This window comes from Aspergillus tubingensis, assembly GCF_013340325.1.
Source record: "Aspergillus tubingensis WU-2223L DNA, scaffold_4, whole genome shotgun sequence".
Taxonomy (NCBI): domain Eukaryota; kingdom Fungi; phylum Ascomycota; class Eurotiomycetes; order Eurotiales; family Aspergillaceae; genus Aspergillus; species Aspergillus tubingensis.
Window position 1 is genome coordinate 506,827 of NW_023336278.1, and position 13,768 is coordinate 520,594.

General features: G+C 49.1%; 4 protein-coding genes across 4 annotated transcripts; 2 read left to right on the top strand and 2 right to left on the bottom strand.

Annotated features, from left to right (window-relative positions):
- Nucleotides 1-207: 207 nt before the first annotated feature.
- On the bottom strand, nt 208-3,506 carry AtWU_02704 (MDM20/NAA25 family protein; the record flags this gene model as incomplete). The annotated part of the gene is made up of 8 exons (XM_035497817.1): nt 208-954; nt 1,004-1,116; nt 1,167-1,911; nt 1,965-2,244; nt 2,299-2,639; nt 2,748-2,924; nt 2,996-3,271; nt 3,372-3,506. 8 exons carry the CDS (start codon nt 3,504-3,506, stop codon nt 208-210), a joined length of 2,814 nt encoding a protein of 937 aa, XP_035353710.1.
- A 1,252-nt stretch (nt 3,507-4,758) lies between these two features.
- AtWU_02705 (coiled-coil-helix-coiled-coil-helix domain-containing protein) lies at nt 4,759-5,432 on the bottom strand (the record flags this gene model as incomplete). Its single annotated transcript, XM_035497818.1, has 3 exons — nt 4,759-4,804; nt 5,002-5,109; nt 5,347-5,432. 3 exons carry the CDS (start codon nt 5,430-5,432, stop codon nt 4,759-4,761), a joined length of 240 nt encoding a protein of 79 aa, XP_035353711.1.
- Nucleotides 5,433-7,814: 2,382 nt separating this feature from the next.
- On the top strand, nt 7,815-9,063 carry AtWU_02706 (uncharacterized protein; the record flags this gene model as incomplete). The annotated part of the gene is made up of 3 exons (XM_035497819.1): nt 7,815-8,167; nt 8,222-8,567; nt 8,620-9,063. 3 exons carry the CDS (start codon nt 7,815-7,817, stop codon nt 9,061-9,063), a joined length of 1,143 nt encoding a protein of 380 aa, XP_035353712.1.
- A 1,664-nt stretch (nt 9,064-10,727) lies between these two features.
- On the top strand, nt 10,728-12,334 carry AtWU_02707 (uncharacterized protein; the record flags this gene model as incomplete). Its single annotated transcript, XM_035497820.1, has 4 exons — nt 10,728-10,820; nt 10,881-11,000; nt 11,060-11,152; nt 11,219-12,334. The coding sequence occupies 4 exons, from the start codon at nt 10,728-10,730 to the stop codon at nt 12,332-12,334; spliced, it is 1,422 nt and encodes a 473-aa protein (XP_035353713.1).
- Nucleotides 12,335-13,768: the final 1,434 nt, after the last annotated feature.

Below are 13,768 nucleotides of genomic sequence, written 5' to 3' on the forward strand. Positions count from 1 at the left end.
CTGTACTACAGAAGTGGGAAGCATCCTGAAACCGAAATATCAGACTATCCCATGGCCCCGGATGGTAGCAATTGCCATCTTGGGTGCGGATGTCACACGTCGAGAAGAGTATCAGTGGATGGATTGTATTGTTTTGGGGAAACTTGGCTAAGGATGGATTATCTAATGCTCATAACTTGCTTCAATGCATGCTGCTTTCGCTGAGTTCTACATAGACACGGCGAACACCCCACCAAGACCTTCCTCCCAGCTCTCCATCAGCTCGCCACAGAACACCTCCAAAGCAGCCGTATCCAAAGTCTTTTCCAGCTCGGTACGGAGCTGGGAGCCATCTTCGCTTCCAGAACCAGCCACGACCAAATCAGTCAGCGAGCCGAGAACACCGGGAGCAGAGATGAAAGACTTGAGGGCTCGAACATTGGCTCGCACACCCTGATGGACTTGGCGTGTCCTGTCAGCCAACTTTTCGACACGTTCTTTCGGCAGCTTGCCCTTGGTGCCCTTTCTCAACCCAACTGTGTAGAGAAGGGACAGGGCCTTAAGCGAGTCGAGTACTGTGAAAAGGCTATGGAAGTACCTCCAGGACGGAGCAGTTGGGGCCTTTGGTTTCACGTAGATTGCCGTATTGGATATTACTGGCGAGATATTGGCGTCGTTCACAGTGACGTCGTTGAGCTTGGACTCCAGCCACTCCTCGACTTGGGTGAGACAGGTATCCACCTGTTCCGAGGTGACTGACTTCGATCCGTTCAGGAACAAAGCCAAGGTTAGAATGTTAAGGTTCACCCTGGCACTTTCGATCTCTGACGGGGTCATTTCAACTTCCGCTTCGGGTCCCACAACGTCCTCAAACCTAGGCAACTCAGGTTCCACAGAGACGGGTTTCTGAGCCGTCATAGATTTGAGAAGGTCAAAGAGATGGTCTGTCATCCTTGAAGATTTGATCCATTGATCCTAGACTGGTCAGCCATACCCACGGGTCGCAGGACGAGAATTAGCTTACGCGAGGCAGGGGTCCCAGGCGCATTCGCTCCTCAAAGGTGGGTTGGCCAGGCGTTTCGCAATTCATGAATGCGTCAAAAATACGCTGGTCGACCAGAGGTGATGTATCTCTCGCTGTTGTTTGTGTGAGCAACACACCTCGGACTAAAGATAACCTGACTTACCCATGTCTTGGTAACGACCCATAGGGTCTCCACCAGCCAGTCGCTGTATGCGTCTCACATCCAGAGCCCACATTCTGCGGCAAATACTTTGCTTAAGGCGTTTCTGCAGATCAATGGTGCCTTGTACGTTGAAGTAGCTTCCATAATCCAATCCCTTAGAACGATTCCTAACAGTCGTGACATCGGCTGTTTTGTAGAAGTTGAGTGCCTGGATAAAAGCAGATTGGGGGTTGAAGTCTTTGTACTCTGCTCCCTCGATTGGTGGTGCAGAGTGGGGGTGGATAGTCGCGAGACGGGTGAAGAGGTTATGAGCAACCGTCTCGAACTGTATTTGCTTCACCGAGAGTTTACTGAACGTTCTAAGGGCAAGAGATCCTGCGCCAAGACGGAGGTAGATCCTCACGAGAAGCAACAGTGCCTGGTAATTATGAGGCGAGTCAACCAAAAGACGTTCCAGGATTGCTGCTGCGCGAATCAGAACAGTATCCGGGACTTGTTCGCTGCTGTCGGGAATCAATGCGCCACTAAAGCGACTCAAGCTCATGGCCGCAAGCAGACACAAGTCATCACTGGGCTGACTCTCGATAGTAGAAGGTGCTGAGCTCTTTTCGGGGCGCTCGACTTCGCGATAGACCTGCAGGCAACGAGAAACGAACTCCTCAACCTTTGCCTTGGATGCATTGTTCTCGTCTGCTGACAGTAAAAAGCAGTACTCGCACTTGAGCGCATTGATCTTTGCAACCTCCTTTAACGGAAAGGATTAGCTGGAGTTAAGCCTTTTTGAGCTTCGTGACTTACATCAGTTTTACCAGCTGCGCTTGCAGATACGTATTCTACAAACTTCAACGCAGCGCTCTTGTCCAGTGTTGGAACGTAGCTTCGCAGATCGCCAAAGCAATAAAGCTTGTGCTTATTGCGATCGAAGTACTCCTGACAAGCGGTTATCAGGTCCTCGGCCTTCAAAACACCCGCCTGGAAGGACCAGTGCATCAGGTCAAGTCGAGCCAATTGCGCATTACGGGACTTCGGTACAGCCGCAACAAATTCGTCAACGAACTTCCGTGTCGCATCCGTGGTTCTTGGGCATAACGTTAGCTGCTGTATATGCCACACAACGAAGCGGAGCACCTACTCTGAAGTGTTGATGTTCTTGGTTGCAGCAATAAGCAGGTGCCAAACAGCCCAGTCGTCACGCTCCTGGAGAGCCTTTTGTTCAGCTTCGTTCGTCGGGATCGCAAGCAGCCCCTTGGTGTAGGCCAGGCCATCGGTCCACATCTGAGCCTTTTCCAGGCTCGAAAGCTTCTCTCCAATAAATGACCAGTCATTCTGGATCACGCGCGAGCTGATACCAAGATTCTCGCTATCGAGGATCTTCACAATCTCGGCATGACGTTCTTGGGATTCAAAGATCTTAATCAGCAATAGCAACTCCTCGGCCGATTGGATAGCTCTGGGAGGGCTCAGCAATTCCTTCTGTTTTCAATCATCACCATTTTGTTACACCATTGAAGCCATCGAAGCAGACTCATATCGGACAGAACGTCCAACGGGAGTCCGGGGTTGAAATGGAGAAGAACATACCGAATCGGAAGGAACACTTTCGGCAGCCTTAGAAATCATACGGTAGGCCAGCATTCCAAAAAGTTTGCGATCAGCCTCGGAGCTAGCCTGGTCGATAGAAACGAGGTAGCTAAGGAAGATGGCCCACAAGTGGTACTTCCTCGTCTTTGGGAAGTTACTTTGAAGAGCCATAGCAGCCTAAGAATCCGCCAACGAGAGACAATCATCAGCCTCGGAAGCCATGAGCAATGCCCGTGCAGTGTACCGACCTTTTGTGCGGACTTCCAGTCGTCGCCTTCGAACGCATATTCGAACCATCTCATTTGAATATCCAAGTCTTTCGAATTGGCCTTCGAGGCCTTCTCCCAGATACTCCTCAGTGTGTCCGCATGGTTGGGCAGCCGCTCCAGCGTCTCATGAAGGATATCGAGGGTGTCGAGATCCGTTGTGGGCGGTTCAGCTTTGCATAATTCGAGGGTCTCCGAGATACCGCGATTACGGTTTGCGTCGTCGGCGTGACGGAACAGGATGTTTGCCTTCCATGCCTTTATCCATTAGTTAGCAGATGTATGTTGACAAAACCACGGTAAGCGATTGGAGGTAGCGTGTTTATATGAATGAGTAGAGTATAGTATTATTACCCACTTTAAGGAATCTTGTGTCTTCGCCCTTCTTGATGCGCTTATCAATCAGTTGAAGAGCCTGCTTGAGGTTCTGCCCATCAATGGCATCTTGAACCTGCTTGTTCCGCCGATGAAACACGGCGTCACTGGTGGACATGACGAGAGGGGCAGACTCGAAGAGTCAGAGGGGTATAGGTCCCAGGGATCTATTTAATTATAAGAAGAACAAGGGAACAGAAGCGTATGCTGCGCGATCAAGCACAGCACACGGTGTGCGGGGTAGTATATACGGCGATGATGAGGGGAGAAATTAAGGTGTCTGTCTCCTCATACTTTCTTTATCGGCTTTCTGCTGAGTTTGGTGGGCGGGGAAGCTCTGCGGGAAGGCGGTGACCGCCGGGGAATCTGATGCTTCCGGCAGCCATCAGTGTGCACGAGTAATATGGAAAGTATGACTAGTAGCATTATTCGTTTTTATCTAAAATTTTTGTAGCTTTTGCAAGGTGGGCTAGAGGAGGAAAACACAGAGTGTTAGCTCTATGTTTTGCTCTGTAGAGCATTAGGTAGTAGTACTACTGGTAGTATATTTTAGTAACTAACCCGGAGTATATACTTCGCCAATTCAGTTCAATAGGATAGTACTAACTTTATTTGCTTGTCCAAACTTCTATCTAGTACTACCACTAGTGGTTCGGTGAAGCAACACGACTACAAGATGCTGCAATAGATATCATAAAGCTAACAAATTCTGGTATTGTGAGCCAAGAGTTGGGACCGGGTTTACTATAATAGTGACGCATATATTATACAGATAACAGAAGCCAGACCAATGACTGAAGCCATGCACTATGAACGCCAGGAAGGACCATGCCCAAATGAGACCTCCACTGTACAGACGAACTGGAAAATGGTGAAGGAAGGCCAGGTATCTCATGGCAGAAACAGTAATCGCTTCCCCGATAACAGCAGCTGGTGATGGAAACAGAATTTTCGCCAAGTCACTGAACATATAGGCGGCTTGCTGGTGCATGACCGAGACCGCCGAAAAGTAGCATTCATGTCGATGCCTTGGGCTAGAACAAAAGTGGTAGCACGCCAATGAGAGCAAGAGATAAGTGAGAGCATGGTTCTGGCTCAGAAGATACTGAAGGTCTGGTAAACACAGGCGCCATAACAGGGCGAATATAGTGGTGGCAGTTCCAAATGCAAGTCAGTGAAGCAAAGGGAACTCATGAAGCCCTCGATCAGCGTTTGGCTGCAGACGAGCCAAGCTTCTTTTGTGTTAACTGGAGAGATGCGTTAGTCCATCCATAACCGAAAGCGACCCAAGAATTCTCCCAATGGGAGTGCAATCATTCCTCCGAGGGGTGATCTCGGCGAGGGAGTGGTGAGGCCACAGAAAATCAAGCCTAATGGTCCGTACTCACCCATTCCTTTTTACAATCCCGGTAAGCCCTGGATAGTATTTGGTCAGTCTATGGGGTGGATATTCCATATACGGCAGGAAACTCCGGAAAGCAGCTACCTCAGCCACTTGACAGGTAGAAGATGGCACCATAGGTAATTTCTCAGAGACAAATGGCAGCAAGTCGACCAATCATAGTGACTGAGTAGAAGGCGAGGAGATGCCTGTGACGAGTTGGTGAACTCACTGGAAATAATCCGAGCACATCTCCTTATCGAAGCCATTGCGCTTCATGCACTTGAGGCTTCGATCTGCGAAATCTTGACATGGGTCAAAGTATTCGCTTGCCGGTTTGCTAAAGACAACAGGTGATTGTCAGCAATGAACTCTTATCTACAAGTAGGTGTCATGGGCTAGCAGATCGACCTTGTCCCCTCTCCCTTGATGGATGGAAACCATTGAATCATTGGAGCAGCACGAGAGAAGTCAAACCAAGGGCTCGAAGATTCGAGCGCGTTATGGCGCTCGATTATTAAAAAAGGAGGAGAACATTGACGGTGAGAATCAGAAAGAGGCGAACGCCTAAACATACCTGGTGAATTTCCGCTCCACCCGCTCCCAAGCATTGGGATTGGTTTGGTCGGATGGGGTTGGCTGTTTATCAGATTGGGAAGCCATATTCTGTGATGAGCCGAGCAGGCGAGTGCCAGAATACGGAGCGAGTTCGGGAGACTGCGAGAGGAGGAAACTCTAAGCCCGAGATAGGATATAACCGGGATATTGCGGGTAGATGTTGAATGTTGATGAGGATGAGGATGGCAGTAGTTGCACCAATCGAAGCGACCGGAGGAAAATCCAGACCCGCCAGTCTTGGCGTGGAGATCCATCCCCGAGAACTATGAGAACCTTAGGATGGAATCCCACTGATGCGGTTGAATGTCGCACGGTTGAGAGAATATAGACTATGGATCCTGCCTAAAAGCTAAAAGCTAAAGGTTTTGATTTCATGCAGTTTTAATCTAAGGTTGGTCGGCTGCGAGCGATTTCACTCTTTGATTACTGCACCCTCTAGAAAGATGGACTGTAGGTTCTCAAATAATTTCGCCCTGCAAGTGTGGAGCCATCAACGCATTTTATCAGAGAGATGGAGATTAAACCCAGAGCAACTACGGGTTCAGAGGGTCTCAATTACAATAATGACTGACTCCAAGACAGGTACTGCATCTTTTTGGGACGCCATCTGCAGTGGTTACCGCTCATTGCCATGGCATTCCGGGATATGCTTGCTTTTCTTTCTCCCCCGTCTGCACTATTTTACAGATAGTGTCAAGATGTTCAGCAGAGCTTGGTGGCGTTTTCGGATTGCGTACATGTTGGTTGCAGATGCTGTCTGACTTTATTCTTGTTCGTCACATGGTCCTGCCCATGCTACTATAAAGGGTGCTGATTCGAGGAAGAAATCATATCCAAAGAAAGCTATTGGTAGGATGGGGCAGTTACAAGGCATGTCTGCTTATTTCGTTGGGTAGCCCATCCATGCTAGGAGATAATCCCATCTGGCCATACCACAGTATTGTTGAACAATGAAGCTAGCCTGTAAACATGCAAGCACTGATAGTATGCATCACGCCCACTTCACCGTCCGTGTATGATATAGGGTAATATGAATCATGATTCCAGTGCCCATTTGTGTTTGCATACCCATTGTGGCTATACTAGTCAGCCAGTGGACGTAATTGTCGGAAAGTATCCCAACATTTACTGCTCATTCGCAGAGGGCATATTCAATGCTGTTGCCCCAGTCGGGATCAAGCAAGAACGCATTTGGATATGACCTGTTTCGGGATACGAGGACCACTGCCAGTCCTTCTGCAAGGCCCCTTAGTCGGAAACAGACATTAAACACCTGCATGGGCGCCGAAAGCGCAAGGGCCGCAGAATTCTTGCGAGTCCGCAACGGTAGGCATAGGCTGTGAGGAGAGGGAGTGATCTCTGTTATCTGATAGTCGCACCAGCTTGCTAAACGACCTACCCAGTCGGACAACCAAGCCGATTCTGATCCTTTTCCGAGTCAAGTCAAAAATCCCCAACTACTAGTGGCTTTGCGCGTAGATATTTGGCAGCTCTCGTAACATACGTTCAATCCCCAATCCCGACAAACCATAACATCTATCGGTGCCTGTCTGGTCCTGGAATGCCCTAATCGAACCTTTGGCAGCCGAAATTCGAAACAGGAAATTCAAAAGCACGCGTCAGGTTCGATGTGAGGTAGTAAGATATCTCGGCGCTAGCCGCACAAGTACCAGCTGGGAAGCTGCCTGGTCTGGCTTTCCAAAACTGGTTGACACAATCACTATCTGCCCACTTCTTGTCACTGGGGGTCTGTTCTCTCTGGGTCTACCCAGTGACTGAAAGCACCGACAAATCCAGGGCCAACAAAACATTGGACGGCCATCATGAGAATGGTATCTTGGTTGGCTATGGATTCACTGTGCCAAACTGAACACAGGAACAGTATCCACGGGCTATCTCCATCAGCTGTCGCTATAGGCCTAAGATGTTCAAGTTGCTTCCACCGAGCAGTATGAAAAGCGGAGCCCAGTTAATGTCCATGACCAGGCGCATAGGATCTCACCGAATGTGAGGACTTCATAACAGAAATTCCCCAAGAAAAAGTAATCCCTCAATGCTCGAGCCATTAGCACGCTCCGATCTGCCCATGCATCCATTAACATGCTTTCACTGACCAAGGAACATACCGTACGTATTTTTCTATAGCTAGGGCTTGCTATCAGCTGTCAAGCTTCAGAGAGAATTCACACATTGGAGAAGCCCACAGATTTGTCAAGATTCAGCGTACAGTGAAGTTATTTGAATTCGGATCTTGCCACGAGCAGGTTGGTTGGATTTGAGTATAAATACCTGGCCACCCTTGAACTCTTTTCTTTCCTCATCAGCTTCTCTCAGTTCATTCAAGTAACAGACCATTAAGCGCTCTCAAAGTAACCGAATACCATCCTCTCTGCCAATTGTCTCTCAGAATCCTTTCAAGCCTTAGCAATGGCCCCAGTCGGTTCTAGCATGGCCAGCCCGGTCTCAGCCATTAATGAGCTAGTCGAGATCGCCGGCGAGGCTTGCCAGATCGAAGATGCCACTGCAGAGCCAAACAATGTGGTATTCGACCCGTCCAAGCATCTGGCTTTTGTGCCCCCTTCGAAGGTCCACACCATGGTTGAGCTCGGCTACCCTAACAGCCGTGGAGTTTCCCCTGTTGGCGTCTCCGAGCCCTTCCCACTATTCTCGGCCGAAGCTATTGAGCAAATGCGCAAGGAAGTCCTCACCAAAGAGGTCTACTCCAACCACAAGTACTCGAGTGAGATCGCTCAATGCCAACTCAGGGGATATGCAGCTGAGTAAATATCGGAGCTTTCACCTTATTTGGAGCCATGACTGATACATAGGAATAGGTGCGCTCCATTTGTTTATGACGCCTGGAAAAACCCAGAGACTCTTGCCATAATCTCCAAAGTTGCTGGTGTCGATCTTGTCCCGGTCATGGACTTCGAGCTGGGACACGTGAACATTTCTGGCCACAGCGAAGAGGAGAAGCACGATGCTCCGAAGAAAGCCGAAGTGTTGGGTAAGGGCATTGCCGTAAAGCCCAGCGACGATGATGCCATAGTCGACTGGCACACTGACAGCTACCCCTTCGTTTGCGTGACAATGCTTTCCGACTGCACCAATATGGTCGGAGGAGAAACAGCTCTTCGAACGGGCAATGGCGAGATAGTCAAAGTCAGGGGACCGCAGAAAGTAAGTACATGACAGGTATTTCCCAAAGCTCAAGGCTTATGAGTCGTCCTAGGGTTCAGCGGTCATCCTACAAGGCCGTTACATTGAGCACAAAGCACTCCGTGCTTTGGGAGCGACGGAGCGAATCACCATGGTGACGTCCTTCCGTCCTCGGGCTTCGTCCGTCAAGGACGACACCGTTCTCACCACCGTCCGACCGATCTCAAATTTGAATGAATTGTATCATCAATTCACCGAGTATCGATTCGAGCTTCTTGGCGAGCGTCTCCGTGACGTCAATAGGCTCATGCGCGATCAGCAAAGAGCCCGGCGCACTTTTGATACTCGTGCTGCCAAGAATTTCATCAGGGAGCAGATCGATTTCCTTGAACATATGGATAAGGAGATCGTGGAAGACGAGAAAGTGATCAAGGGCGTCTTCGATGATAGCCATCTCATCTCGGAGGATTTGAAGCGCGAGCATTCGCGTAAGCGGGCGCTTGCCGATGTCGAATGATGCAACAACCAAATTGCTACGTCTGCTGAGCTTTGTCATTTGAAATTATCACTTTCGCTTCAATTTGGCTTTGAAAGACCAACGCTCTCATTTTGTTTTCGCGAAAGAAAGAAAAGATTTTTTTTAATCAAAAGGATATCAATTCAAACCTCTCCATATTCTCCTGTCTCATACATAATACATCCAAGCCTGCATAAACACATCAGTAAATAGTCAGGAGACCCTCTTCTTGTAGGGGGTAACCCGCTACTGGGGTATAACCCGAAAGTGGGTGGTCTTGAGGCGGTTATCAAGCGCTTTAGTGCAACAGGAGCGGCTAGAACAAAGTCATAAGCCAAAGCCATGCGCTGCTTGGCTAAAGTATTAGTAAATGAACCGCATGCAGATGACCTGCAGTCAGTTGCCAATTGAAGAGGAACAACATAGTGAAGCCGTGCGCACCAAGAGTCTGGAAGATGAGACTTCGTTCCAGCTCCATGTTGATTGCTGTGATTCAATCTATACAACCGTGATGAGAGAGTGCTAGATGGGTATAGCCATAGTTTAGGGTATGAGTAGAGGAGATAAAATGCAAGTGTGGCAGACGGTTGTTGATGGTCCGGATTTAGCCTTGTTTCTTCTGTCATACGATGGAGACACGCTGGCCTAGTTATTGCCACGAGAAAAGAAGAAGCCATCACATAATATTAAGATAAGCTATACCCTGCATACTCACATAAGGTTCACTGAAGCGCCAGGACATACGAAGCGAATGCACTAATTTGGAACAGGGTGATGGTGGCCAACTTGTCGAAAGTATCAGAACTGTTGGGACATGAGCAGGCCCCATCTCACTGCTTAACTAGAATAACTTCTGGACAAGTTATTTCGAACCAACTGCAGTAATAACCCCGACGTGGCCCACTTATGACAGAGCTAAAGAGCTGCTGAGATACATTTGGCGTATCGACGGTGAGACGGCGCCGGGTTACTCCTTCGGCCTTAGTTTTCCGTTAGGGTCGTCGTCTAGCTCTGAAGACGGACAAATCACAGCCCATAACCTTGTCTGCTAACCCATCAGGCTGGGTTTAATCCCGATTCTCCCTGTTTCTTTGTTGGAAGTTGGAAAGATGTGTTGGAAGGTACGGAGTAGAGATGGTTGTGAACTTGTGATGTATGGGATCGACCCGACGATAGGTAGAGTTTCGGCTTCTTCCACGGATCCACTCAATCATCCGCCGCCCCATTGTTTGTTCGGTTTGCGCGCAGATTCCCCGACCAGAAAATCATGCTCACGCCGGCCAGACCAATCGCCATAGATCATATTCCTCTTTTCTTTCTTCGAACCTTCACCCTCTGCTTCGTGCCGGTCATACCGTCTGGTATCTTCAGGCCAACAGCACCTCATCTTGACCTCTGGCGCCCATCTCCCGTCGCGTCAAACTCAAGCGCTTGGTGGGGAGTTCCTTCTGCCATAGCAAAAGTCCGGACCCAGTTATGTCGGCAATCCTCGCGCGTACCTGAGAGTTCCCATCCATACTATTTGTATCCAACCCCTTCCTCCCCGACCGCAAGCCGTTCGCCTTCCGTATCTGAGACGGAACTTGTCGCGTCGGATACAAAGACCAGATTCTCAACTATATAAGGCCGTTACCACCAGTGTCTGGTCTGTGTATCCTCATACCATGTCCGAACCTACCCCCGCTGGAGCTGCCCTGAGCAATGGCTCCGAGAGCACCAGCACACCAAATGTCAATACTGGAGACAACGCGTCAGGGGTAAGCTTTCCTTCCTATAATCAAGCTTTTCGTGCGCTGACAAATCCCCCACATCTCTAGCTCTTTGAAACGCTGCAAGGCCATGTCGACGATATCCGTTCTCTCCTACAATGCGGCGTTTGCATCCGACCACTTTATGAACCCTACACCCTTGCCTGCGGACATACCTTTTGTTATAGTGTCAGTATCGCCAATCTCGACGACCCTCATAAGTTTTGGCGTCTAACCTTTCGCTCTAGTGTTTAACATCATGGTTTGTCGGTGGGAGGCACAACAAGACATGCCCGGACTGTCGAGCACCGGTGAAAGCGCAACCTGCTCCCGCATACTTGGTAAGCCCCTGACATCATGCTCATTTCTGATTCGATGCGCAACAGGCACTAACTGAAGTACTCAAGGTCCGCGCTGTTGTTCAAATGTTCACAAGTCGCCCGGAGCTGCTTGATAAGGGCGAGACCACAGTTGAACACCTACATCATCAACGCGAGGAAGCGGAACGACTGGAAAACGACAAAACAAATACACACCCGCGGGAGGGGGGACTGTTCCGTGGTACGTTCAACAAGAAGATTCCAGTCGCGCAACCTATCGTGGACCTCGAGGACAATGTTGTGCGTTGTCCACGTTGTTCGTGGGAGCTAGAGGAAGATGAAGGGTGTGCACAGTGCGGATATCGACAAGATGACGAGTCTGTGACTGGCAGTTCGGGCTGGAGTGAGTCAGACGAAAATTCCGAAATGACGGACTACTTGGACGACGATGATGAGATTGAAGATGGATTTGGAGACGCGGACGAATATGGTTGGGACCCCAACCATGACCACTTGCCCCTTGATATACAACCTGCCGACATAGATCAACTTTATCGTCAATGGTATGGCCTAGCTCCTGGCGACCTCCCGGGTATGCGTGCAAATGGGCCTTTCCGCCGGCAGAACCATTATGACTGGCCTTCTGGAATTTCGTCAGCTCTCGAGGAAGATAGCGACATGGATGAGGAGGATGAGGATGCGGACATGGATTCGTTCATCGACGATGACTTGGAACACGATGATTATTCTGAATCTGACCGATCCACGGTAGTTGGGCGGCATGAGATCTCGATCACCCACACTATCGGAACTGACCTGTCAACCTTTGATGAGATGTCTGAGGAAAGCCAGGACGAGGAGAGCCTGGATGATGAAAGTCATGATGACGACGACGATGATGATGACGACGATGAGGATCCGATTCTGCCACCTGCAGGTGGCATGCGGCGCAATCGCATCCAAACCTACCGAATACAGTCGAGTTCTCCATCTTGCGAGAATGGGACTTCTGGTACAGTCTCAGGACGCAGTGAATCCAGATCCCAAGCAGGATCCCGCAATGATCGACGGCTCCCACAGCAAGTGTCCGCCGGGTCTACTGTTATGGATGCAATCAGCGTGGATGACGATTCTGACGAAGGCCCCGTGCGACCAACTAGGCGGACAAGAGACAGGGGCCATCGCCGCCCCTCTGCCTACTAAAGCACTCCGACATCTCATCTACGATTCCAATGACGATTGATATTACTTCCTAATGATCCATTATCTGCGACTTCCCCTGATTCTGCGGTGCTAGTTCACCCATCCTTGAGACCCCAAAAGAAATTATACCCTTCTATATTAGGCCTGCTACATACACACGAACAACCGAGCTGGCGATTTGATCTACGACGACGGAGAAAATACGAAGTCGTGTTCTATTCTACTTGCATCATCCCCGCGACCAAGGCTTAAACTTCCCTCCCAGGCCATTTGAAAATACCCCTGTTTTCGATCTCTTGTCTCTTGCTGCTCATTCAGTACCTTGGGTAAAGGTCGTTTCCAGGCGACGTTCGGTTTATTATGACATTTCTGTTTAAGAGCACTTGTATCATCAAGCATCTTATGGCATAGTCTTCTGTTACTCTTCTTCTTTCCCGCTTTACTATCATTCTAGATTGCAGGAAATGACAACCTCATTGATTGAGACAATACATACCAAAACTTCCCACACTGATCATGTGAACCATGACCAAGCAGTAGTTACCAGTATATCAGTAGAATAGAATAGAACACCCATCCTCCACCCTCCCAGCCACGAAAACCCCAAAGCCAGCACCACACAACACCCACAACCTTACTACTACCAAAGTCCACATTGCATCCTTCCCCGGCCCGCCCGGCATGACATACTAGGACTACCACCTGTGACCTACCCCTCCCCAAATTCCAATCCTAACCGCGCACATTCGCGTGCGCGCGTCACGGCATTTAGTACTACATGAATAACCCTTAGTCCTTCCCGGCCAACATACGAGTAAATACTTACTGCGTCTGATCATAAACCATAGTCGTAAATAATAATAATAATAATAATAATAATAGTAGTAGTAGTAGTAGTAGTAGTAGTAGTAGTATTATTGAACTAAACTTAGTAACTACGTATGCAGCATGCCCCGCCCAACTCGCGGAGTCCACTAAATAGTATCTAGTCTAGGGCTCTAGGGCCTAGGCAGATATCCCTATCCGCCTTCAGTCTAGTCGCCGGCTTTAGCGCCGGGGAATTAATGAACCCGTTAGCTAGACAAGCTAGACTTAGTGGCCTGCAGGGGACAGGGTCGTTGTCACGCTCGGCGCTTATGTTGTGGGTTGAAGGAAGGAGTTGTCGGTACATATTGCTGGCTTTGTTGGGGTTAGTTCGACTTGGTGAGGGGGTGGATGTTTTGTGATGAGTAGTAATAATACTAGTAGTAGGAGAGGAGTCATTCAAGAAAATTGTCATGTTCAAAGTATATACATCGTACAAAAAACCGGCTAAATCACGGAGATTAGAGAGATAGTAGAACAGAAAAGTACCTCGTCTAATGCGAACTTTTGAAAGCAATATGCAGAGACCACCGGCCCGGGAATAAAAGATACATGCATAAAATAGAAGGA